The sequence below is a fragment of the Mesoplodon mirus genome (assembly GCF_964341445.2).
Source record: "Mesoplodon mirus genome assembly, chromosome: 6".
NCBI lineage: Eukaryota > Metazoa > Chordata > Mammalia > Artiodactyla > Ziphiidae > Mesoplodon > Mesoplodon mirus.
Genome location: NC_138982.1, coordinates 145,451,470 through 145,477,346, shown reverse-complemented (window position 1 = coordinate 145,477,346; position 25,877 = coordinate 145,451,470). Strand labels below are relative to the sequence as shown.

The 25,877-nt window shown below is 59.5% G+C and overlaps 1 protein-coding gene across 2 annotated transcripts; it reads left to right on the top strand.

Moving 5' to 3' along the window:
* The first annotated feature begins 367 nt into the window (after positions 1-367).
* ICOSLG (inducible T cell costimulator ligand) lies at positions 368-11,463 on the top strand. Of its 2 annotated transcripts, XM_082624501.1 has the most exons (7): positions 368-560; positions 1,973-2,013; positions 2,899-3,267; positions 3,963-4,244; positions 6,283-6,453; positions 7,391-7,426; positions 8,086-11,463. In XM_082624501.1, exons 1-7 carry the CDS (start codon positions 547-549, stop codon positions 8,133-8,135), a joined length of 963 nt encoding a protein of 320 aa, XP_082480627.1. In that variant the 5' UTR covers positions 368-546; the 3' UTR covers positions 8,136-11,463. The 2 variants fall into 2 exon arrangements, with proteins under 2 accessions (XP_082480627.1, XP_082480626.1); XM_082624500.1 differs by having other exon boundaries at positions 7,391-11,463.
* Positions 11,464-25,877: the final 14,414 nt, after the last annotated feature.

Here is a 25,877-nt window from a genome sequence, read left to right as displayed (position 1 = left end):
CCCTCCCGCAGCGCCCTCGGCCGCCCTCCTCCACCGGACCTTCCCTGCCGCCGAATTGCCGGGGCACCTACTGCGCCCAGGCTCCAGGCCCGGCGGACCTGGAGCCCCAACCTGCAACCCGCAGGGCCCGATTTACGCCCTCTCCTGGGAAGGGCTGAGCTTTCGGGAGTCACTGTCCAAGCTTCCGTTCCCTCGCGCCGGGCCCGTGGCCAAGGCCGTGGGAGGGACCGGGCAGGGGGTGGGACCAGGGGCGGGGCCAGGATCGGGAGGGCGGTGGGCCGGCGACCAGCTCCGCGCCCACAGCCTCCGAGGCGCGGACGGGAGCGCAGCGAGTGCCGGCCGCTCCGAGGGCTCCCGTGGCCCGAGGTCGCTCGTGCTCGTGCTCGGAGCTCTCCCGCGGCCCGACGGCTTCCGCGGCCCGAGGTCGCTCGTGCTCGTTCTCGGAGCTCTCCCGCCGCCCGACGGCTTCCGCGGCCCGAGGTCTCTAGGGCTCCGAGATCTCCCACCGTCCGAGTTCCCCCGTGGCCCGGGGTCTCCGCCCCCACCATGCGGCCGAGCAGGTGAGTGTGTGCGCGGACGCGCCCTCTGGGCGCGGGGAACCGAGCCTGGTGGCACAGCGGAGGCCTCGGGCTCCGGGAGCGGGGCGGCACCGCGCGGGGCCGCGGGAGGCGCGGTTACCTGCCGGCGTTGTCCGCCCGGCGGCGCGGGACGCGGTCAGTACGCGGGTGTACCCGGGGCGGGGTCCCTGCCGAGGAAGGGAAAGAGGAAAGCTGGGAGAGAAGACGTAGCGACCCGCTCTCACTTCCCGCCCCTCCCCTCCCCGCCCCCGGCTGGCGGTGGCCCAGAGGACAGAAGGGTGTGACTCTGCTGCGCCAAGTCGCTCTTATTTACCTAGAATGCCGTCTGGTGCCCACCAACTGGTGACGTGCCCCCCGCACGCCTGGGTTTTCCCCCTCCTGCATCAGCAAAGGCAAACTGGGGAAGGTGCCGGCCAGCTGGTCACTCCTGGTCTCTCGCCAGCTGAGGGGAAGGCAACAGCTTTTTGCCAAAATGCCCCCTTCTGGGCAGTCTTAGCGTCGGCAGCCTGTGCTTCCCTTGATGAGCTGATGAGGTACCCCATTCCCAGGTGTCCCCCACGCACAGCCCAGAAGCCCACCCACCCCAGGGTCCCACCACCCAGTTCTCCCCAGTTGGAAATGCAAATAAAGCCTATTCCCTCAAGAATGGGAAAATAAAAATACTGCCATGTCACAGCCACCAGCCACCCACACCCCTGAGCAGGGGGCCCCATCTGTGCTTTCTCCTATCTGACCCAACGAGGAGTGGGCTGGGGCAGGTGCAGAGTGGTGACAGGTGAGGCAGGGGCCACCGCTGAGGCGTGCAGGGTACAGAGGCTCCCAGGCTGAAGGTGCCAGGAGCCTGGGAGTCATGAGAGGGATCTGCCGGCCCCCAGGGCTGAGCTGTCCACCAGCTCCGGTGGAGCCACCAGATCTGGATTCAGATTGATCACGTTCCTTCAGGAGGTTGTCCTGGGGCTCACCCGACCCTGGCGCGGGGAGGGGGGGGGGCGCATCTTACATCTTCTCTGTCTCTCAAACTTCGAATGCCCCGAAAGTGGGTTTTTTTCCGATTTTATACAATTTCTTAGACTCCATCTGTGCAAAGCCAGGCCACCAGGGGGCTGGTGATTCCTCTCCATACCCTTTGTCACACTCTCATAATTGCTTTGAGGGGCGGTTTATTAACTTGGGAGCCGGTCCCTTGCAGGGGCTGCCAGCCCCCTGGGGCTTGCCTGCCGGGCAGGGAGGGGTTGGTCCTGTCTCCGCTCCTTGAATGCCTGGCTGCCCGGGTAGCCTGGGCTGATGGGCTGGCTGTGGGTGGATTCCCACTGGGGTGGTGGGTGTGGTCGGCTCCTGCCCGCACTGGGGAGAGGCGGGACTCACCTGCCTGTTTTCTGGCTGCTTTTTCCCAGCCCCGGAATGCTGTTGCTGCTGCTCTGCGGCCTGCGAGCTGGTAAGTGCAGACGGTGCTCTTCCTGGAGACTTCCAAGCCCTTCAGTGCTGAGCAGTGAGGGTCACGGGGCACAGGTGTCAGGGGGGTCCTCCCCACAGCCCTGCTTGCTTTTCCAGGGGCCCTTGTGAGAAAGCGGGGCCCCCAAGCCCAGGACAGTTGCTGGCATTGAGAGCCACAGAGGGGAGGGCTCGGCCAGACCCCGTGGTTCTCCTTTTGTGCCGTGTTTGGGGCAGGCAGAGCGCAGTTCCCCCCAGGCGTTTCAGAGCCTCCGCTTTCCAGAGGAGCTGGGAGCTGGGCTTCCTGTTTCTCGTGACCCCTTTGCTCCCCAAAGCCACCAGCTTCCAGAAGAGCGCAGAATGGGGATATGGCACCACAGCGGAGACTGAGGCCTTGCCTGGCCTTCCAGCCCACAGGGCGACGGGTCAGGGCACACAGCCACTTTCCCTGCTGGCACTTGAGTGGTTGTAACAGAACCTCGCCGGGCCTTCTCGGATGGAGTTGCAAACACTACTATAATGATGTGGTTGAGAAGCTGATGTTTTCTTTTCAAATGTCTGAGTTTCTTTAAAACACCGTTTTATTTTGAATTCATTGTAAACTCCCAAGAAGTAGCAAAAACAGGAGTCCTGGCTGGCTCCCGGCGCGATGACAGGAAACCGACCCTGGCGACACATCAGAGCAGCTTACGGCCAGTGCCCGAGTTTTTAAACTATTGTTGCTTTCCTATGTGCATCTTAGTATTAATACATTCCTTTCCTACTGAAATGAGTCAGAATTGGGGTTTGAGTCTTGCAACCCAGAAGCTCCCCCGCCCCTCAAAAGGGTGACTTCAAAGTTACGAGTCAAGTGCGGAAGATGAATTCTGTTCTTTCTGGATGCTTGCAGAGATTCAAGAAGAAGAAGAAGTCAGAGCGATGGTGGGCAGTGACGTCTGGCTCAGCTGCATTTACCCTAAAGGAAACAGCTTCGATTTAAATGACCTTTATGTTTACTGGCAAATCAGTGTGCCGGGCAAACGGAACACCAACTCCGTGGTGACTTACTACCTCTCGGGAAACAGCTCTGCCGGCCACGGTGACAACCACTACAAAGACCGGGCCCGGCTGTCCCTGGACGGCATGAAGCAGGGCAACTTCTCTCTACACCTGCACAATGTCACTCCCCAGGACGAACAGAAGTTCAGCTGCCTGGTGTTTCGGAAATCCTTAGAATTAGAAAAGATTTTGGAAGTCACGGTCACGCTCAACGTGGCAGGTAAGACGGGGGAGCTGCCGAGTCGATTCCAGCCCAGCCTTACGTCCCAGAAGAAGTGTCAGTAAGACCTGTTTTCTGTGGCCCCTTCACCCGTGTCTTCCCTGAAAGGAGATCCAGATCCCTCTAGCGGGCTTCTATTTAAACGATGTGTGCAGCTTAGGTGGTGGAAATATCGTTCGGCTCCTAAGAAAGTTTTCCAGTAGCCAAGGTGCCTCCTTCCTCACAAGAGCTCCTAAGCTTGCTGTCCTCGCCTTGAAACTCTCCAATTCAACCCAAACTAGACGTTTTCATGAAATTAGGAGGCAGTGGTATAAGGCACTAAATGAGGTCAGAGTTTAGGAAGAAAATTAAAGCCCCTCCACCAAGTTGCTTGGGGCACCATTCAGTGGAGAGACGGGTGAATTGCCAGCTGACTGTGTCACTAGACTCAGAGGAGGCCAACCCCCTTGGGGTGGGACGTGGGTGCTGGGCACTGCCTGCCCGGCTCATAGCGCCCCTGTTGGTGGGTTGGGGGGCGTGACTCTGGTAGAACAGGGCCCGTGCTGCTGCCCAGACCACAGCCTTGGTCCCGGCCCTGCTCCGGTGTCCGGGGCACGACGGCTGCCTCCCCGCTACCCTGGCCCTTGGCACTGTGTGCCCCCCCTTCTCTGACCTTCGGAACCTGGCACCCCTCAGCCTGTTTCCCTCCCCTGCAGCAAACTACAGCATGCCAGTGGTCAGCGGCCCATCCCAGGACGAGGAGTTCATCTTCACGTGCACGTCCACGAATGGCTACCCGCGGCCCAACGTGTACTGGATCAACAAGACGGACAACAGCCTGCTGGATGACACCCTGCAGAACAGCACCGTGTCCCTAAACGCGCAGGGCCTGTACAACGTGGTCAGTGTCCTGCGGATCGGGCGCAGCCCCACCATCGACGTGGGCTGCTGCATCGAGAATGTGCTTCTTCACCAGAACCTGACCAGCGGCCAGACAGGTGAGGTTCCGGGGTCTGCACACTGACCCCAACCCAAGGCTGGGGGCCAGGGGTGACTTTGGGGATCTTCTCAGGTGGAAGACAAAGCCCCTATGAGGTGACTCGGCAGCGGCTTCAGAGGTGGTGACAGGGAGAGGAGGTGACAGGCATCACCGTGCGACGGAGGGCAGGGGCCGGCCAGGTGCTCGGGGCGCATAATCCTCACGCACCTGGGTGTGTGTGTGTGTGTGGGGGGGTCAGTTTTGCTGACCCATTTCACAGATGAGGGACTGAGGCTCCGAAAGGTCATGTGACACTTCAGAAGCTGCAGGCTGAGGCGGCGGCAGCATCAGGATTGAAGCCCCTCCTGCACAGCCACCACCCCAGCTCCTTGGACGTGTGCCCCCTGGGAAGCCAGAACCCCTCCTCCACCAGGGGGTCCGGCTGGGCCTGGCTGCCGTCCCAGGTCCCCTGTGGAAGGGTGCAGGCGGGTGACTCCTTCGTAGAAGCCACAGGCTCTCTCAGCCTGTGTGTCCCTGTCACCAGTGTTGAGACGCCAGGGAAGGAGGAGCAGGAGAGCTGGAGGATGGGGGGTCGGGGGCCTGCCTGCCGCTGAGAAGCCGCCCAGCTGCCGGGAGCCCCTGTGCCCAGGCACTCGCCTTTGTGGAATGCAGGCGCAGCCCTGGGACTCAGCGGTCACGGTCTTCTGGCTGCACCAAAGGCCTCCGCTGGCCTCTGCATCCCAGCAGGGCAGCCGGATGCAGGGGAAGGGGAACGGGAGGGTCTCCTGGGGCCGTAGTCTCGGCCCAGCTGCTCTGGGGGACAACTGGGAAGCCTGTCAACCCCCATCACCCCGCCCTGTGCCCAGACCCTCTGAATCAGCACCTCTGGGCTGTCCAGGCAACAGGACATGTTGAAAAGCTTCCAGATGGTTCTCAGGTGCGTGGGAGGCCTATCCACTGTCTGGCTCATGGCTCCTTCGGGTTTCGGCAAACACGAGACGCTTGTAACAAGCTGCCCGGGGAAGTTATTGCTTGTCTGCCCATGAGAACCACTCTCAAGGGACACAATGGTTGGACACTGGGACAGGAGGATTGGCCCCCTCGTGCACTGCCAGCGGGATGGGAAATGGTGCAGCCGCCGTGAAGAACAGTCTGCTGGTTCCTTAAAAATTAGCATGTGACCCAGCAATTCCACCCCAAGGTATGCACCCCAGAGCGCTGGAAACGAGAGTCAAACAAATACTTGTACATGAATGTTCACAGCAGCTTATTCACAATATCCAAAAGGTGGGAGCAGCCCAAGTGTCCACGGATGGACGAAGGGATGTGTCCATCCACACAGTGGAGCATTACTCAGCCACGAAAAGGAATGAGGCACTGACCACGCTGCAACGTGGATGAGCCACGCACATGATGCTCAGTGAGAGAAGCCAGACACAAAGGCCACATAGTGTGTGATTCCATTTGTACGAAGTGTCCCGTATAGGTAAATCCAAACAGACAGAAATTAGATTAGAGTTTGCCAGGGGCTGGGAGAGAGATTGAGGAGTGACCACTGAGGGGTAGGGGGTTTCCTTTTGTGGTGGTGGAAAGTTCTGGAATTAGATAATGGTTTTGGCTGCATGACCCTGTGAATGTACTAAATGCCACTGAATTGTTCATTTTAAAATGGTTAAGTTTATGTTATGTGAATTTCATCATCTTTTTTTTTAAAGCCAGCAATTAAGCTAGAAAGAATTAATTAAATTAAGTTTAGTTTAAAAAGCCAGGAAGACTGTGCTTCCCACCACGCCCATTCCCAGGCGTGGACCTTTAGGAAGGGCTGGGATTACAGGTCACACAGGTAGGGTGAGGAGGAGTGACATCCCAGGAAGAGATGAAGGCTCACCTGAAAGAGGAAACCCTTCTCTCTGTCAGCTTTGTAGCTTAAAAATCACAAAATGCCTCTGGGGAAGTTTGGTGGATCAGTACTTCCCTTAGCGCTCTCTCCTTCAGGATGAAGAAACGCCCTTTTCCTCCTGACCCTGTAAGTCCTGGGTTACTTTCCTTTTCTGCAGAAATGTTCACGGGAACCAAGGACAGCATCACAGAGGACCCAGTGGACGACACCCAAGATGCGGTGAAGCGGCCGGTTCTCAGCGTCCTTGCCGTGCTGTTCGTGGCCACGGCCCTGGCCGTGGCCACGGGCTGGCTGTGCAGGCGGAGATGTCCCTACAGAAGCTACGCAGGTATCGGAGAAGCCCGCGCTGCAGACAGCGCACACTTATTTTGTTGGGGTGAGGGCTGGCCTTTCCCAGGATGTTTACAAGCCCTGCATGGTGCTGCCCTCACGGGAAGCGCACTTTAATCGTGCTCACGCGCGTGAGGATAGCAGCCCCAGTGCTCCTGGGTGTGACCTCCGCCTCCGAGATCTGCGCCCCAGAAGGGAAGTCCGGCCTCTGGGTCTGGGGGGGACGGCGGACTCCGAGTGTGGACGTGGTGTGTCTGTGGAAGCCGAGTTGCCTTCAGCCCCTCAAGGCCGTCTGTCCAGTTCTGGCCAAGCTCAAAGACAGATCCAGAAAGTCTGGGTTGTGACCGTGTAAAACGAAGAAGCAGAACCCACAGTGGGCAGCAGAAGAGCCTAGAATGTGGACCCTGGGGCCACCCAGGTGTCCCAAGAGGGCCTGAGGGCTGGGGCCTCAGGGGAACCCCTCGGGGGGGGCCAGCACAGTCTCCCCAGGTCGGCCTGGTGGTGGAGGTCAGCGGGCATCCCCAAAGGTCTTATTAACTAAGTCGGGCTCCTCCTGGACTCCTGGGAGGGTGGGGAAAGGGAGCGCGGCTGGATTGCAGAGCCTGCGCACAGTGGGAGCTCTGCCTGATGGGAGGGGTTTCTGCATGCCGCCTGGAGCCTCCACTTGGTTGCCAATGCCATCTACCCAGAAATACTGCCCACGGCCCCACTGCCGACCCAGCCAGGCCGCTGAAGGCCCTTGAGCATCTTGAAGCGTTTCCCACCCTGACCTCTTATAAAGTCTCGTCCTGGAAATGAGGGCGGCCTAAGGAGCCCTCACCCGAGCAGGAAGCCGGAGGAGCGTGGAGTCGGGCACTGCTGAGTGCGGGGCCCCTGGGGTCTTCAGAGAGGCCCCCTCACGGCCCGTCCTGAGTGTTTCTGGTTTGTCCCAACAGGCGCCCAGGCTGCGAGGCCGGAGCTGGAGCTCACGGGTCAGTTTGCCAGGAGGGAAGGACACCCGTGGAGGAAGCGCGGGTCCAGGGGCTCGGGCGAGCTGGGCACTCCACTCTCTCTGTGCCCGCCTTTCAGCACGGGTGCTACTCGATGACCAGGAAATAGGCGTTTCCAGTTTCTGAGACGGTGAAACCCCAAGCGAAGGCCTGTCCCCCTGGCCTTCCTTGGCGTGTAAGCCCGTCCTCTTGCTGACACTGTGCTATGGGATTTTCCAAACGTACAGCTACACGTACACGTCAGCAGAGAGCCTGGGACCACAGCCCCGCTGCCCCTCCCCAGCTGCCCGGCTGGTCCTCCTGTTCTCCCTCCGTCTCAGCCCCACCCCTCGGGGGCGGGGGCTCTCCAGCGAGTCCAGACCCTTTGTGCGGGCACCTCACTGTCCCAGAGCAAAGGTCAGAGTGATTCCCCGCCCCAGTTTGGGAAAGTAGCCACACGCAGGGCCTTCAGTTTCGGTTTCCCACTGGCAGGTGCCTCAGGCTGCCAGGGCCTTTGTGGTCAGGCCTGTGGGCTCCGTGCCTGAGGCCAACGACCATACCTCTGAGCCCCGTTTCTCCACCTGTGAGAAGGGTCGTCAGGAGAGGGTGGGCCCGAGGTGAGCACGACCCACACGGCAGTGCCCGCCCACCTGTTCACCCAGGTGATTCCGGGGCACGCAGCTGCCTGGTGCCGCAGCAGATTCCCTCCTGAGGCCACTTTCAGACGAGGCGGGACACAGCTTGCTAAAGAATCCGGGCCTGCTGACCTGAGAGTCCGATGGGGCGCCCGTCTGCAGGCGTTTTCAACCCTGTTTTCACCGTCCTGGTTCCTGAGAAGATGAGTCTCTGCCTCCAGAGTGAGAAGGAGCCGCCTCTGTGCTCACGCCCCCTCCCCTCTTTCCTTCCAAGAGCACGTGTGAGAACAGCTCCCCCAGGACGTGCCACCAGCGGGGATGTCGGGTGGCAGCTTGAGAATTGACCCAGGCAGGCTGGGCAGAGGACACCGTCTGCGCCCGTATTGGGGGCTGCGTGGACACTGGGCCACCTGGCCTTGTGGAGACACACGGGCGCCCCCTGGAAGGGCCACGCTGACCCCAGGGAGCACGTGGCGGGCACTGCCCTGACCCTGGCAGCCCTTTCAAAAGGTCAGCAACTCCTCGGGGATACATGTGCCCCCAAGTAGGTGGGCTCCCCACCTTCACTGGACCAGACAGGCTTCTGAGGCCACTCTCTTCCGGGATGACCTGTGCTAGGCCATGTTCGCCCCAGGTGCAGGGGCCACGTGCTGGCTCTGCCGGTCAGTCTCCTGCCCCACCTCCGCCCCGAAGACCCGGCGTCTGTGCACACGTGTCCTGAAGCACTGAGCGGGCGGCACCGGAAAAGCCCCTGGAATTCATGTCCCTCCAGAACGCTCCCTGGGAGGAAAACCCGACCTCATTTGTTTTGGTCAAAAGCTAGGTTTCCCTCCTCAAAAACACAATGAAAAAACAAACCAAAAAAAACACAGTGGAATTTTGGGAGAAGGTCTGTGCTGGGCATGGTGGTCTGGGGCTCAGGCTCCGCTGCAGGGAACAGGCAGGCAGGACTGGGACACACGTCTCCAGCAGACACCAGCATGGACAGGTGACCATCACAGTCCTTCAGACGGGGGCCGTGAGTGGATGGTGGGCGGCCTTCCGGCCACATGGCAGCCTTTCTTCAAACGCAGCAGCAATTCCCTCGAATCTTGCTGGGCAGCCCCTGCCGGCCCCACACCGTCACCCAGGGCCCCTCGCAGGCCTCCCCTGGGGACCTGCACGGTCGTGACGGAGACTTCACCTCACGTGCCGGGTTCCTCGGAGCCCGCCGGGCCCCCTGGGCGACTGGAGTGGGCCAGGGGCCAAGTCCACGGGGGCAGCAGCCTGACACCCTGGCCCTGCCCAGGCGGTTTGCATGTCGGTTCCTGGATTGCATCTAGCAGTTCACTGTTTCCAGAGGGTTCTGCAAAGATGGCTGCCAGGTAACCCCGGTGGGCACGTCCCCAGGAAACGGGTCCGTTGCCCCTGTGGTCATTCAGCCCTGACGGGCACGTGAGGCCTGCGCTCCCCAGACCCAGACTCGCAGCAAACAACAAGGCCGGCTCAGCGCGGAACCTGAGCCAACTGTGTTCCAAGAAACTGTGCGTCTGTTTGTCTGTTTTTGTACCAAGGAGCCCTCACGTGGCTTTTCAATAGGTGTGATGAGGGACCCACACAGACTTTAGCATGAAAGCATTAGAAGACAAGTGTGGTTCCTCAAAGAAGGGCAGAAGGTCACACGACATCACGAGCAAGAAGCCTGAGGGGCCCTTGAGTGCAGCAGGTGGGGTGCCTCAGGTGGCCGCAGGCCTGTCCCCAGTGACGGTGATGTGACCCCAGGACAGGTGCGCCCAGGGGCCTCTCCACTGTCCTGTCCGAGGCCCAGCCTGCAGACCCTGAGAGGCCCCTGGAGCTGGGCGGGTCGGGGCTCTCAGCCCGGCAGGACGGGGCAGCCGCAGGGAGACTGAGTGTGCTTCCAGCTTTCCTATCAGAAGGGGTTTCCTTCTTGGGGAAGCGGCTAGGCCGGCCTCCCGCTCAGACTCCATCATGCGGCTGCCCGGGGCTCTCCTCCCATGCGCTTGCGGGCTCTGCCTGGGCCCTGGACTCCCGGGCGGTCGAGGCCACGCCCTCCAGCCTCCGGACCCTGAGTCATCAACTCCCTGCTGGGCCCTAACGGACCCTCGCTGCTCCCTCCGGCCTCTGGGGCCACGGTGCACTCTGCCCAGCTCGCACAGGTCACCCTTGGCCTGTCCACCCTGGGGGCTGCTGTTTGCACCTCACGCTGTGTCGTGGACAGTGTGTGAGTGCCACGTTTTGACGTTTCTGGAAGCCTGGTTTTGGAGAATACAAGCAGTCGGCGTGCCTGCGTCTGGCAGCTTTGGTCAGTGTGCACGCAGGCTCGGTCCACTCAGCCCATCCTGACTGCCGTCGGGGACCCTGCCCTTGCCCCGTCCGTCCTCACCTGGGTGGCCCCGTTCCCCAGGGGACGTTGGTCAGCATGGAGGCATTTTGGTTGTCACTCTTGGGGGTTCCTACTGGCTTCTAACGGGTGGTAAGCGGGACAGTACTCGATGTCCCACCACGGACGGGGACCCAGAGGTCAGTGACCCGAGGGTGAGGATCCCGTGTCACCTTCCCGGGGAAGGCAGGGCAGCGAGCCGCTGTCCTGGTCCCCATCACACGGGACACAGGAGAGGCGACTCATGGTTCAAGGTCAGGCCCGGGGAACGTTCCGGGTGCAAGAGTCCGAGGTGCTGGCACTGCCATGGGGGCAGAGGCCACCTGGCCGTCCCAGCAGCCGGAGTCCTGGTCTCTGGGGCCCCGTGGCCCCTGCCCCCAGCGCCCTGCTCACAGTAGCTGCGCAGTGAACACCCGTCAGGGAGGCGGAGCCAGGCCAGCAGATGGAGGCTCGTCTCGAGGGCAGGGTTCAGAAGGGATGTAGCAGCCGCGGGACCAGAGCGCCTCACCCTCCCGCGAGGTGAGAAGGCTGGAGCCAGGTTCTGCCTGCAGCTCGGACCCTCCCCGTGACCGCAGCCCTCACCCTGCGGAGGGCCGCCGAGGCTTTGGAGAACCTCGGGAGAAAGCCACCTTCCTCTGCCACTGCCTGGCGTGGCCCCAGTGCTGTGACGCTGGCCGCTGGTCAGCGGCGGGGCCCGCCGGCGGCTCCGGGCAGTGCTGGTGCTGGACAGGCACATCCTGTGTTCACATCTCCCTCCAGGCCCGACTTTTCAGAAGGAGGCCGCTTCCACCGAGAAGGCAGCTTACGTGATCTGGGGTGACTCTGTCCTTGGTGACGGATGCCCCGCACCGCAGCCCGAAGAGCATCTGCGGCTGAAGGGGGCAGTCTTGCCCCCCTAGGGTGGCCTTCCTGGCCCACAGCCATCCTGCCTGCCCCAACGTGTCCGTTCTCCAGCCCTGACACAGCCCCGCCCCTTCCAGACTCCCGAGTCCCAAGGGGAGAGAGCCTCTGTAGTTACTAGTAAACATGGCATGGTTTCCTTGAATCCGTGTTGGTCCTGCCGTCATCAGGGAGAAGCAAGAGGCCGGGTTCTTCAGTGTCAGGAATTCAGGGGCTTGTCCCAGTGACCAGAGGTGCGGCCCACCCTGAGCTCTGGGGAGGGGACTTCTGGCACAGCCCTGTTGGGAGGGTACAGTGCTCATTTCCTGGGGGGAGGGGGGATGGGCCCCGCAAGACGGACATTGACAAGCTGCAAGGCCCAGGAGCTGCACAGGCCCCTGGTCAGCCAGCCCGTGTCAGGGCCAGACACAGGGCCACACCAGGATCCAAGGCTCCAAAGACCCCGATCTGGGTCTTGGGGGAGTGGCCAAGGAGCGTGCAGGCCAGGAACTGACCGGGCTCCTCCTCCCCTCCCCCACTGCCCTCCCTCCTCCCCTTCCTGGCCCTTCTCTACCCCCTGACACTGTCCTGTGGCCTGAGCCCGGCCCTCCCCACCCCCCAGCCAGAGAGTGATTCATCGCTCATCCCTGCTCCGTGGGCCTCCTGACCCCAAGGTCTCAGGTGCCCGAGGCTGCTGGGAGGGGGCCGACCAGGAAGGGGGGGCACCTGTCACACCAGAGTGGGGTTTCCTGGCCCAGGACCGGGCAGGGGGGAGGGGTAGTCCCCCACAAAGGCACGGGCTATGCTCTGAGAGGCAGCTGGAGGGGGGACTCAGGAAGCTGCTGGCCTAGAGGAAGGGGAGTTTCTCCAAGAACACAGCTGTGCACCTGTGATTCAAAATGTCCCAAATGCACTGCCTCATGGGTGCTCAGCAGATCCAGGGCCGGTCCCCCTCACCTGAACCCAGAAAAGGACACTGTGATTTGGCTAAAATGCAGCCTGGGAGGGCTGCTGGACCCAGACCCAGGGACCCCGACAGGCAGGGCCTCTGTGCGGGGTCTGCCTGCCATGGGGGGTGTCGTTGGGACTCACCCAGGCTGTGAGGCTGTGTGCTCCTGGTGGGGGCAGGTGGCTTAAACAACAGAACCCCACTCCCTCTCCGTCTGGAGGGCCAGAGTCCAAGATGAAGTTGTCGGCAGGGCTGCTTCCCTGACCTTTCCGTGTCTCGTCCAGCTTCTGGTGGCTGCAGGTGGCCCCTGGTGCAGCCCACAGCCCTCAGTCTCTGGCACTCTGCTTCCCTTACAAGGATGCCAGTCACTGCGTTGAGGGCCACCCGACCCAGGGTGACCCCATCTTCACTGGTGACATCGGCAGAGACCCTGCTTCCAAGTGAGGTCCTGGGACGTGAGTTTGGGGGACCCTGTGCGACTCACTACAGCTCCCGAGAAGCGGAGAGAGAAGGATGGAGAGATCGGGAAGGGACACGAGGAGGAAACGGCAGAGACGGCGGGCCGGGGGGCGAGAGGGAGGGTGGGGACCTGGGCACCGGCCTGCAGCCGGGCTGAGGTCCAGACCCGAAGGCACGGCCCAGCGGCCGCCGCTCCTTTGTCCCGTGTGACAGCTGTGCACGGTTACGGCCCTCTTCATGCCTCCACTGCAAGGGGTACCCACCACCAGCTGGGCCCGGCGGGCGAACCCCAGCCCTCGCCCCCCGAGCGGGTCGGGTCCTGTCCCTGCCCCTGCAGGAGCATCCTCATGGGGCATCACAGCAGGGACCACGATTCCCTTTGCCCGGGCACTGGCCCTGGCACCCCAGGTCGTCCACACCGTGATCCCCACTCCTGGCCAGTCTCCTGCAGTCAGCACCGAGCCCACAGGGGTGGCTAAGGAGGCTGGCGCAGCCTAGGGAGGGGCAGGCCCGCACCTTGCGCTGGGCCTTCCTTGGGACCTGTGCCCCCGGCCTGCTGGGTCGGAGCCCTTCAGGTGGGTGGGCAGCCCCCCAGGACGTGCACTTGGACGTGGCCCCACTGCAAAGGATGCTGGGAAACGGAGTCTTTGATCTCAGGGGGCGGCAGGGACCAGGCTGAGGCTGGAGGGAGCTGAAGGTGAGGACAGGCAGGGCGGGGGGTCCTTCGAAAGAGAAGTGGCTGACCCTGGAGGAGTGACAGGGAAGATGCAGCCGTGGCCAAGGCGGCTGACGAGGGACTGTGAGAGTGACGGGGCCCAGGCTCGGGAGGACCTCAGTCCAGCACATCCTCTTTAACCCCAAATGCCAGGCCCTGTGTCCTCAGTGGCTCCCGCCCCTCCCACCTCGGCCAGGGTCAGGGTCACTGCAGAACCCCTGCCCTACAAGGCCCGGTGCCTGTGGAGGCCAGCCTCTACCCCGACCCAGACAGAAATGTCACTATCGGGATTCCACTCCAGACTCCAAAATCAAGAGGCTTCAGAGCCACTCTTTAGTTGTTTAGGGGGAAAATTTACTTAAAAAACAAACAAACAAAAAAAAAACACTTCCTAAAACACAGGGGTGGGGTATAAATTGCAGAGTTTGGACTCTAACCAAGTTTTCACTTAACTGTGAGTGAAGCACAGCACGGGAGGAGAGGGCAGCATGGCCAGCATCCCAGAGAGCAGACCCCGCCCCGCAGAGCACACTCGGGTCTGGTGTGTCCGGACCTGGAAGACGCAGCAATTCCTGCCCTGAAAGTGGTGCCGTCTGCGGGAGGGACCCCCGGCCTCAGCAATAACTTGAGGGCCGCTCCTGTGGGGACTGGGTCAGGCAGCATGACACACAAGATGGGGGGCGGCTGCAACCAGAGCATAGGAAGGCACGGGTCCCTGACGTCTCAGCCCGCCCAGGAGCCTCGCACCTGAGTTGCCGGGGACTTTCCGCCTCTGCCCCCAACCGCTGGACACGTCGGGGCTGTGTGCACAGAAGCGTGTAGCACCTGAGACATCTTCCGTTTATACCGACGTCTGCGATCGTAACCTTGGAACCTTCTACTTTTGTTAACTGATTGGGTTCTCTGATCATCTTCCAATGAAACCTCCAAATCTGAAAAAGAAACTCATTTCCTGGGTGTCTAAGCAGACCCCTTTGGGAAGGAAAAGCGTTCACGTCACCGTGTGGATTTAGTGTGTCCTTTTTGAGGGGCCAGGTGGGAACGGGTAGGTGAAGGGGGGAAGGGGGAGAGTTGGCCAGGGTCAGGGGATGTTGATGGGAGAACCTGCACTTTGTGCTTTGGAGGGCCGCAAAATCTCCCCAACTTGGTAGGGATTATTTATAAACCATTACTTAATGATGGGATAAACCCGGGAATCCCTCACCCTCTATAATAAAATAAAGCATCAAGCAGAAAGTAGTGGTAACAGGGCTTCCCTGGTGGCGCAGTGGTTGAGAGTCCGCCTGCCAATGCAGGGGACGCAGGTTTGTGCCCTGGTCTGGGAGGATCCCACATGCCGTGGAGCAAATAAGCCCATGTGCCACAACTACTGAGCCTGCGCTCTAGAGCCCGCGAGCCACAACTACTGAGCCCGCGTGTCACAACTACTGAGGCCCGCCCGCCTAGAGCCCGTGCTCCACAACAAGAGGGGCCACCATGATGAGAAGCCCGCGCACCGCAACCAAGAGTGACCTCCGCTGGCCGCAACTAGAGAAAGCCCACGCACAGCAACGAAGACCCAACACAGCCAAAAATAAATAAATAAATATATTTTTTAAAAAAAGTAGTGGTAACGTATTGTGACAAAGGGCACTGGAAAAGCTGTAAATTACAAGGTTCCAGGTCTGGGAAAGGCTACTGGCTGTAGATGAGGGGCCCACAGTTCGGGGTGGGGCATCCCACGGCCAGAGGGAAACCTTATACTCAGGGGAGACCCCGCAGCCAGGAGAGCCACAGCCAGAGCGGGACCTGCCATGTACTGAAGAAGGCCTGATCCTGCATTCTTTTTCACTGAGAAGAGTCATGACACAGAGTAAGACTTAGTTACTTTGACTTTAGCAAGACGTTCCTGGAAGGACTGTGTGGAGGGACGGCTGGCTGGCGTCCTGGCCCTGGCAGTGCCATCCTTCTGGTGCCATCCTTCTTGGGGGCAGCGGCCCTGTCTACAGGGCGAGTGGGTGCCATGTGGGCATCTGCTCCAGGCGGGGTCTGGGCTTCGGGGTTGATGGATGGGGGGTCACGGGGGCACGTCTGCACCGGGCTGTAACCGTCGTGCACACCTGCCTGGGCCCGAGGCATCCCTGACAATCACCGGCCCGCAGGCTGGGAGAATCGCAATAAAGCTCAGCCCGGGTAGAGGCAAAGCAACAGACTTGGTTGAAATTACTTCCCAAACTTCCTGTCTGCCTTTAGCACCTAAAAAAGGAAGTGACACTTTCGTAGTCAAGAAGCCAAGTCAGAAAGGACCCTCTTACATGTGCGGCACTCCCAAAGCTAGCCTGGCACTCCTTCCAGAACCGGGAGAATGGCGGGCAGTCCCTGGTTCCCAGAAGGTGTGAGGTCAGCTCTGCGGCCTCAGCGAGGGGCCTGGGTCTGGGATGGGCCAGCCAGGCCCCTCCACCGGGGGCAATGCTGCACTCTGGCCACCCGCCCACCCGGGGCTCTGTGAGGACCAATGAGAAAGGGCTTGTGCTGCTCAGGAAAGTGACAGGATGCTGTTAGGATGTTAGGTCTGCGTTTACGCTTATACGGTCCTCCTCCTCCAGGGAGACGGGGTGGGGGGCTGCAGTCTATGGGGGGCAGCACTGTCAGATACTGGGGGGACGGGGAGAGCGGGAGCCTGTCTGCCCCAGTGTCCAGCTGTCCTCAGGCTGGGCTGTGACAGCTCCACCCTGGGGGAGGGACCACCAGGCCCGGCCACCGAGGCAGACCCTCTGGTCAGAGCTGGGGCAGCCTTTCTGCCAGGTGGGCTCAACTCCACACATGCAGCTCAGCGCTGCCCGAATCCCGTGCCCGGATCTGCCAGTTCCAGCTCTAAGCCGTCCGGCTGCCCCTTGGCCTCGCTCCAGGGGCTTCCCAGGGAGGCTGCAAGGTGTCTGATGAGAAGCTGGGCCGTGAGGTTGGGGGAAGGGTGGCTTGTCCCTCCCGGACCTCTGTTGAAGTCCTTCAGAGGAAGTGGGTCTGGCCCAAGGACAGTCCATCAGGATGTGCAGCCTGGACGCTCCAGGGTCCATCCCTTAGGCCACAGGGTCCCCTGGAGCCCTGGGCATGTCAGCAGGTGCAGATCACCGATTACCTGCAGATGTGCATCCCTAGGCAGGTAGGTCAGGGAGGCAAGTGCAGGCACGAAGCAGACACAGAGGTTAAGGTGTAGATGGGAAACCACGGTGGATGGAAAGGTGTGATTAGATACATATACAAACTAGTTTTAAATTGTTTGTATCAAATTCCAAAATGCCTGCAGTTTTTTTCTGAAACAATTCCAGACTAGTCAGACTCCACTAGACTCTCAGGCTGACCTCCTGGTTTCACCCCGTAAGGAAGAGATCAGGCTCCTTTGTTCAGACAAGAACACCTGGGGGGGACCTCGGATCACAGGACCATGCCTGGCTCTTCCCTCCCCTTTGGGTTCAGCCAGTGGGAGTGGGGGCAGGAGAGCGGAAGGACGGGCATCTCCCCAGCTCCCCCCAAGGGGTCAGGCTGTGTCCTGGTCCAGGCCTCCATCAGAGTGGTGGCCACTCTGCAGGTGCTCACCCAGAGGGCAGAGCCTGTCACGCTCGGGCGCCTGTGTGCATGACCCCCAGCCTGTGTCTTCCTAAAGCCACACCGTGACTAGCGAGCATTTGCATGGCCCAGAAGTCACAGCTTCCTAATACATTGTCATGCAAGTGGGACACGCATGATTGCTGCTTCCCGGGGGGGAGGCCGAGCATCACCCACCGCCCGTCACAGTGCTGAAGGCAGAATCTTCCGATGCCATAGTCTAGCCTCTTCCTGCTGTGCCCAAGACGCCCCTGCTGCACCATCTGGGCTGCTGGGTGTCCCCCGGAGGGTTAGATTTTGGATACACACCCCAAGTCCCGTTAAGGCTGCCTGGGAGCTTTCAGCAAAGTTGCAAACCAGGCCAATTACAGCGGAAGGCCTGGGCTGGGCCGCAGGCTAAGAACCGCTGCTGCTGATGCCCCAGGAAACCTGGCTCCCGGGACTGGGCAACGCAGCTAACCATGGCTCCCGCCTCCTAATTTTACAGAAGGAAGACAAAGCCCAGGCAAGCCAGTGACCGAGCTGGCCCGAGAACAGGGCCACCCCCGGCCGAGACAAGCAAGGCACCCGGGGCACCAGAAGTCCAAGGTGGGCTCAGCCACGGACCCGAGGCTGCGCACTTGAACCTGCGTGTGCCTTCCTCCTGCAGCTGGGCTCTCTGGGCACCACAGACCCCAGGTGGTGGGAAACGGCCTCTAATATTCAGTTAGTTTGCAGCCGGTTGTGATAAGGCTGGTAGCTTGCAAAGAACTGCAGGGAGAAGCCAGGCACACACATGCGGGCTGGGGGCGCGCAGGCTCCTGGGTCTCTGACGCCCGCTCTTAGCTCAGGACCCTCCTCCAAATGATTTATCTGGACCCTTGCATTTCCTGTCCTATTGTCCGACCCGGTGAAGTGCTGTCCTGTCCCCCAAAATCCCCAGTAGAAACTGGCCAAGGGCACTTTCCCTAAATAACGCCCCTCTGCATGGGGCCCATCATTTATTCGCCAAATCCAGGAACAGATTGTCGGTGTCCTTCCTTTTTCAAAGCCTGCTGAGTGCCTGCAGACCTCCACTCACAGCCTCTCCCCCGGAAAGTCCCCAGAGGTGGCATATTCTTTGCTCAAGCAACAGTCCTCAACTCCTGGACATCACTTCTGTGGCTTGAATTGCAGCAGCTCCTTTCGATTAAGGGAATTTCCATCCGTTGGTTACAAACACTTTTTTAACGGCCTCTATTTTTAACACCGAGGTTTCTCAGCCTAGGCCCCCTGTTTGGTGAAGTTCACGCTCCCAGAGATTCCTCTTCTCGTGCGGCTGGTCCCCTGCATCACTCTGGGTGCTGGGCAGGCGCCAGTTCTGTTCATGTACTCATCCATCCAGGGTCACTCATTCAGCCCCACCCCGACCCCCAGGAGGGGATGTGCTCAAGGAGAGCCATGTAGGGGGCAGGAACCGTTCCAGGCATCAGGTCATAGGTGAGCTGCACAGAAGTCAGGTAAACGTGACGACACGGAGAGATCAGAGCTCTAGAGGGAATAAAAGAGGAGACAGGGTTGAGGGGCTGTGTCCTAGAGTTCTACAGGGGTTTCTTCTTTTAAAATTTTTTAAAATTTATTTATTTTTATTTTTGGCTGCGTTGGGTCTTCACTGCTGCGCACGGGCTTTCTCTAATTGTGGCTGGTGGGAGGAGGGAGCTCTGAGGATTTCCCAGGCTGGTCAGAAGCTTGGGGAACATTCTTCCAGAATCTGCTTCCAGGTGATGACTCATGATGGGCTCTGACACAGCTGACACCCCTGTGCTTCAGCCGGAGAAAGGCCTGGAAATGACCTGTCAGTGCCCTTGGCTTTCAGAGGTCCCAGTGGCCACGTCAGGTGTCCATGTGCAAGTGTTGGGGTCCTCTTCTGTGGTTCTGACCCCCAGGGACCATCTCTGAGGCTTTGACACCACTGGGGCTCTGCTCTGTGGTCCTAAACCCCCCAGTGCCCTTCTCTGTGGTCCTGACCGCCCCCCCCCCAGGGCCCTGCTCTGTGGTCCTGACCCCCCAGGGCCCTGCTCTGTGGTCCTAAACCCTCCAGGGCCCTGCTTTGTGGTGATGGAACAAGCCAGACATTTATCTTCTGACCTGGAGGCACGTGAGAAAGCTACTTTAGAGTAAGTAGCCCAGAATAACCCCTTAAGAACAGCCCTGCCCGTGGGCCCAGGGGGACGTGCACCTGTGTGAGCACACAGGCGTGGGAGGGACATGCGGGAGAACACCTGCAAGGGGCCATCATCCAGGCCAACCTCCCGAGGCTGGGCCTTCATCCCCTCCTCCCTGGTCAGCTTCACACACCTTCCAGCCACACAGCTGTGTTAGGGGCCCCCGTCCCAGACCTGCAGGGCTCCGTGCCCCCTGCTCCCTTCACGCCCGCCTCCAGGGGCTCAGGCCGTCCCTGGCCGCCAAGAGGCCCTGATCCCACCCACCACGGGCTTCCCCCCAGAGCGTCCTCCCCTGTCCGGCCTCTGCTCCCCTCCTGGGCCCATCAGCTCCGAGGCCCCATGTCCCTGTGGAGCCTTCCCCGCAGCTCCAGTGGGGACTGATGTGACAGGAGCCCAGCTCCTCAACAGGAGGCAGAAAGGCCATGTGGGCCCCGTGGGCCCCCAGGCCTGGCACCCCACGGGGCTCTGATGTGCCGGGCTGACACCTTCGCCCTCTGTGGTCCACTCGGAGGCCGTGCACCCCAGGAAGGAGGGCGGGTCACCCCCCAGAGGGCCCGGGAGCAACGTCTCCAGGGGAGGGAGAAGGAGGCGGACGCAGACGGCGGGGCCACGGTGCAGGGCTGGAAAGAGAGGAAAGTGGGCTCGCGGGTGTGCAGCAGGGGCCGGTCACGGACGGGGCGCGGCCACCGCACAGACTGGGCAGTGGACGCAAGACAAAGCCAGTATGAGGAAGTCAGCGCATCTCTAGTCCAGAGCAGGGCCCCCACTCAGCACCCTGGACGTTTGAGGTCATGTCACTCTGTCCCGGACCCTGAGGTTGCTGAGCAGCACCCTGGCACCACCCACCACCCGGCAGTGACAACCCAAAATGTCTCCGGACATTGCAGGTCAATGTCATGCCAGGTGACAACTCTGGTGTCCACCGAGCCGCATCCCCAGACAACGACCGTGTCTGAGCCGCCGGCCCCCGGGGTCCGAGTCAGCGGTCCGGCTGCTGGGGGGTGTGATGCTGGCCGCACGCTGCGCACAGCAGACGCGCCCGCCTCCCTGACCCCAAGCCAGCGTTGGGGACAAACACGCCGGTGAATGAACCAGTGAAAGAAGAACGGAAGAGAGGGCAGAAGAGATGCTATGTCACCCCAGCCCTGGCCTCCCTGCCCTGGAGGTGAGGTCACCGTCCCACTTTGGAAAACCCCTCCAGGAAAGATGAGAGCAAGAGCAGGTGTCGTTTATGCTCGGGAGGAGCCAGAGACGAGGGTGACGCATCAACGCTTGGGCGGCCACCTGCAGCCGGCTTAGAGGGCCCCTCTCTGCACAGATGGAGGGCTCAGAGCCCAGCTGGTCCCCTTGCGCCCAGCGTGCCTTGCTGGGCTGCTGAGTCTCTGGGCCAGCAGCTGGGGAGTGAGTGGGGTGGGCCCAGGACAGAGCCAGCCTCGGGAGAGGGCAGAAGTCACCGCAGAGTCCCCGTCGCCCACAGGGCCATCGTGAGCCCAGCCTCCGCCGACGCCCGCGAGGGTTACTATTACTGCCTTTGTCGTCATCTGTGCCTTTATTGATTTCAACAGCCTGGGCTGGGGAGCTGGCATTTGGGTGGGGGGACAGGGAAGGAGGGGAGGGGCGGCGGCAGGGCTGCGGGGCGGTGTGTGCTGGTGGACGTGGCTGGAGACGGCAGCCGCCTGCGGTTTGCGGCCCGGGGCCCCAGCTGCGACGTCCCTGCACTGCCGCCGAGGCGGCCCCGGGGACACAGAGCCTCCAGGTTCTGGCGGGGACGCAGACCTTCCCTCGGCCCTCAGCGTGGCCCTGGGCCGGGGGGCCTGGTGCAGCCCGAGGAGCCTCGACGCCAACCTCACCCGCCAGGCTGCCTCGTTAGGAAGCCAGCCGGTCCCGCCAAGCTGGCACCGACGCCCGTCCCAGCCGTTTCCTGAGGCTCCCGTGTGTGTCTCCTCCTCAAGGCCCCGCAGCCAGGGCCTCACCAGACCCGAGCAGACCTGCTTGGGGATCATTTTCTTCTGGTTCCAAAGCTGTTGTGCCTTGTAGGGTTAAAGCCACTTTGACTTAGTTTTTTATTTTCCTCAATCACGAGTACATGATGGGGCAGGTGCTCAGATCAGCAGCCAAGAGACTCGTTTCACATCCAGAAGCTTCTATTTTGCCATCCCTATATCATGCGTGTAAAAGATAATCTTCAAAAAGAGGCAAAATCATGACTCTCAAGCAGGTTTAAAACGAACGCACGTTAAAGATTTTATTTAACTCAATTTAGCGAAGGAACTGGTAAGATGGTCCAGCCAGTTCAAAGGAGAGTGAAAAAGCATCCGTTTACAGGGAGAAAAGGAGTGGACGGAGCCGGCTGGTCCACGGATGGGGTGGCAGGAACTGACTGGCTCCGAATTCACCTGCGAGCCGACTGGCCTCCGGGGCACAGGCCGACCGCTTAAAACAGCAGAGATTTGCTGTCCCACAGTTCCCGAGGCCAGAGTCCTATCAAGGTGTCACAGGCTGATTCCTTCTGGAGGCTCTGGGGCTCCTTCCTTGCCTCTTCCAGCGTCTGACGGTTACCAGTAATCCCTGGTGTTCCCGGTCCTGTAAATACAGCGCTGCAGTCACCGCCTCCATCTTCCCATGGCTCCTCCCTCTGTGTTCACGTGCCTCAAATCTCCTTTTCCTCTCTCTGGCGAAGACCACAGTCGCGGCATTTAGGGTCCATCCTAAACCAGGATGACCTGATGCCAAGATCCTTACCTGATTATATCTGCAAAGACTATTCCCAAATCAGGTCATATGCGTGGGTACCAGGGTTTAGGGTGTGAACATATCTCTTTGGGGGCACCATGCAACCCACTGTCTATAAATAAGACTTACCTGTATTGCTATCAGTTATCTAATGTTTACAGAGGCAATAAGAGACTAGACTCAGAAACCCCAGAAGGAGTCATTGCCCCTCGTCTCTGAATCTCTGTTTCTTTTCCAAATTTCCTTACACTTGGCCCTCAGAAATCGTTTCTAGGCTCCCAGAATGACAGACGTGTTTTTTTATGCCCTTTGGTCACCAAGGGCTGCAGGCACGGGACCTGGGGGACCTGGTAGGCTGTGTTGTGAACAGGGGTCTGAGGGTCCGAGGGACCGACCTTGAAAACCCAAACCTCCACCACGCAACCCCGACCTTCTGCCCTCCCCTCCTCCCCTTCCTGCAGTTCCTTCAGCTGGCCGAGGGCACGCCTGCCTCAGGGCCTTTGCACGTGCTGCTTCCTCTCCTAAGGGGCCGGCAGGCACACCCCGCTCACTTCAGTAGTTTCTGCTCGGAGAGACCCACCCTCCCCCTGCACCGCACTCATGGCCACTCTGCTCTGCACTTGCCTCAGGCCCGAGGTCCTGGACTCTGCCCTCTCCACCCCGTGTCCCCAGCGCCTAGGACAGTGCCTGTCCCGTAGCCGTCACCGTCAACACCTGTCGAAGGATGAGGGGCCACCCTCGCTCTGGGCCTGGGAGGGGAAGTGGCTCCCTCCTCGCCTCCCCTCCCCCATCCCGGGTCAACTCAGTTGCAGACCCGCCCGGCCTCAGGCCCCTCAGGTCGGGACCAGCCCACTCACCCTGGTGAGCAGACGACTGCCCTGCCCTCCCTCTGCAGCATCTCTGAGGCTGCTCCCCGCTGGCCTGGGGACCAGGAAGCACACAGGACGAAGTCCCAGTCCTCCCGGGGCCTGGGTGGAGAGGTTGGGAGGAGGAGGGGATGGACAGCCCAGCAGGGACACACAGGACGCAACCCCTGGCTGGCGGGGACAGCAGGTGTATTTCCAGCCCAAGGGATGAGGCCACCACAGGTAGAGGAGGAGGGGAGAGAGGACCCGCCCACACTTAGAGGTGGGGAGGAGGGTCAGCCAGGCTCAGCGTGGGTCAGCGCCGGCCGAGAGGGCGACCCTCCCTCACCCTGCTCAGTGTGTATTTATGGGCAGCCTGCCTGGCTCTCCCAGGAGAGGGGCCTGCTTGGGTGTTTCTCAGCTGTGGACACATCCCAAAAGCATCTGCTGTTTCTTCTTCTTTGACATCCTAGAGTTTTGAAGATCCTCAGTGGTTTTGGCCTCCTGTGCCGTGGGGAGAAGTTTTGACCAAAGTGTTAAGGGGACCCAGGGCACAGCCCCAAGGGACAGGAGACGCTCGGTGGATGCCGGCATGACACCCCCGCCCCCAACAGGGATCTTCACTCCCAGACCCCTGCTTTGCCAGGCTCCCAAGGTGGGCTGGGCAGGGGTGGCAGGGGGCAACAGTCCTGGCTTGGGTGGCTGTCTCAGGAGCAAAATGAACCCCTGACACAGTCTGCCTGCATTCAGGAATTTAGAGGGCCCCCAGCACGAGGTCAGTACATCCCCCTGGATCCTTATCGTCTCGTTCTTGGAGATAGCAGACAACCAAGGGTCATCTGGTGACATAAAAGAGAGACCAAGACACAGAGGAAAATAAAGATGCTGAGGGAAATAGGTAAGTCAAGGAAGGAGGAGAACTTACCAAAATCAAGCACCCTGCTGCTAACATCCCCAGAGAAGACGTTGCCCCCATAAACCAGGACTGAGTACAAGAAAAAGCTTCTAGAAAACTAAAATAAAAGCACTACTGAAAATTCAAGGGGTTGGAGATAAAGACGAAGTCTCTCTGAAAGCAGACAAAGAAGACAGGAAGTAAGAAAGAAAGGACAGGAGACAGTGAGGATCCATAGAAGAGGTCAGATGCACAATGACCCAAAATTCTGGCAAGGGAAACCAGAGCAAAATGGGGTGAGGAGGCTGTCAAAGGTGTAACAGAAGGGAGTTTCTCCAACTGAAGGGATGTGCGTTTTCAGGCTGCAAGGATCCACTTGAGTGACCAAAAAAATGAATGATAATAACAGTAAAGCCCCCATCAGATGCACCATCGTGAATTTCAGAATATCAAGGGGGAAAAGGAGACCCTGAAAGATTTCTGAGAAACAGAGTACACGTCACCCACGGAGAGTGAGGATGGACTGCTTGCAGCTTGAGAGGCCGGAAGGCAGCCGGGCAGTTCCTCTGGATGCTGGCAGGAGTTATTTTTGCTGAGAATTCATTCACTGACCAAACTATCCATCAAGTGTGAAAGTGGATAAGGCTGTTTTTAGGCATGTAAACACCCAGAAAATGTACTGCCCACACACCCTTTCGTAGGACACTCCTTGAGGACACACTTCAGCAAAATGAGGAGATAAACCAAGAAAGGAACAGACATGGGTCCCTAAAACAGTCTCTCCAACTCATGGGGAGAGTGTCGGGAAATCCAAGAAAATCCTTTCAGCAGGTCTGGAGAGCAGCCCATCCAGGGTGGAGCAGGAGGATGGGGGCTCTGGGAGGAAATCCCGGGGGAGTGTGATAGGACACGTGAGGTTATGGGTTGAGTTGTGTCCCCCAGGAAGATACGTGTAAGTCCTAATCCCTGGTCCCTGTGACTGTGACTTATTTGGAAATTAGGGTCTTTGCAGATATAATCAAATTAAGGTGAGGTGACACAGGGTTGGAGTGGGCCCTAACCCAATACACCTGGTGTCCTTATACGAAGAGGAGAGACAGATACAGAGAGAATGCCAAGTGACCACTAAGGCAGAGATTGAGGTGATATGGCTTCAAGCCAAGGAACTCCAAGGATTGTCAGCAACTGTCAGAAGCTGCAAGAGACGAGGAAGGATCCTCCCCCAGAGGCTTCGCAGAGAGAGCATGGCCCTGCCGACCCCTTGATTTTGGACTTCTGGCCTCCTTAACTGTGAAAGAATACATTTCTGTTGTGTTAAGGCAACCAGTTTGTGTACTTTGTTTCAGCAGCCACAGGAGACTAACACACCTGACATGATGGAGAGTTAAAAAAAAAATGAGGATATGATTAAAACAGTGTAAGGAAAAACACAAAGGCATGTAGAAAGGCCAGGAAAAACATAGAGCAGTATCAGAAAAGAAGTGTAATCATAGTATACCACTGGCCTTTGCTATGAGCACTATTTTCAATCAAAATAACATAAACATGGTTTATTGATTAAAAATCATGATGTTGAAAGGATAAGGAGGAGAAATTAGGGTGCAAAAGGGCTAAAATATAATCATTCACAGCAAGAAGCCAACAAACCAGTCTAAAAGTTGTAAGCCCAGAAGTAGCCGTATGGACCTGGGTTTCCCTCTCTGCTGTGACAACCCCTTCCCCACTGCCCTCCCCTCCCCATCCTACTGACTGGCAGAATGGGCTATGCCATGGCTGACCCTCTGGGGTCCCTACAGTCAAAGAGTCATACCATGAAAAAAAATGACGTCACCTATCTCGGGCCACAGATAAGGCGTTTACACTACTTCTCCAATGAATTGATCAGGGGCATGTGGCAAAGTTTTATTTCTATTCGGCCACAGGAAGAGAACCAGTTCCATAAAATCTTGTACATGGATTCTTCTTGACAGATATTTTAGAGAAAAGAAAAAAGATGGTTGGATGATTGCTGTTAGACTAAGTTTTTTTGTTTTTGTTTTTGTTTTTCTTTTTTGCGGTACGCGGGCCTCTCACTGTTGTGGCCTCTCCCGTTGCGGAGCACAGGCTCCGGACACGCAGGCTCAGCGGCCATGGCTCACGGGCCCAGCTGCTCCGCGGCATGTGGGATCCTCCCGGACCAGGGCACGAACCCGTGTCCCC

Bases quoted from the DNA above. Each gene is read 5' to 3' on its own strand.
- ICOSLG (XM_082624500.1), top strand. The intron at 2,014-2,898 runs GTAAGTGCAGAC...GGATGCTTGCAG, and splicing joins GCTCTGCGGCCTGCGAGCTG to AGATTCAAGAAGAAGAAGAA. The intron at 4,245-6,282 runs GTGAGGTTCCGG...CCTTTTCTGCAG, and splicing joins CCTGACCAGCGGCCAGACAG to AAATGTTCACGGGAACCAAG.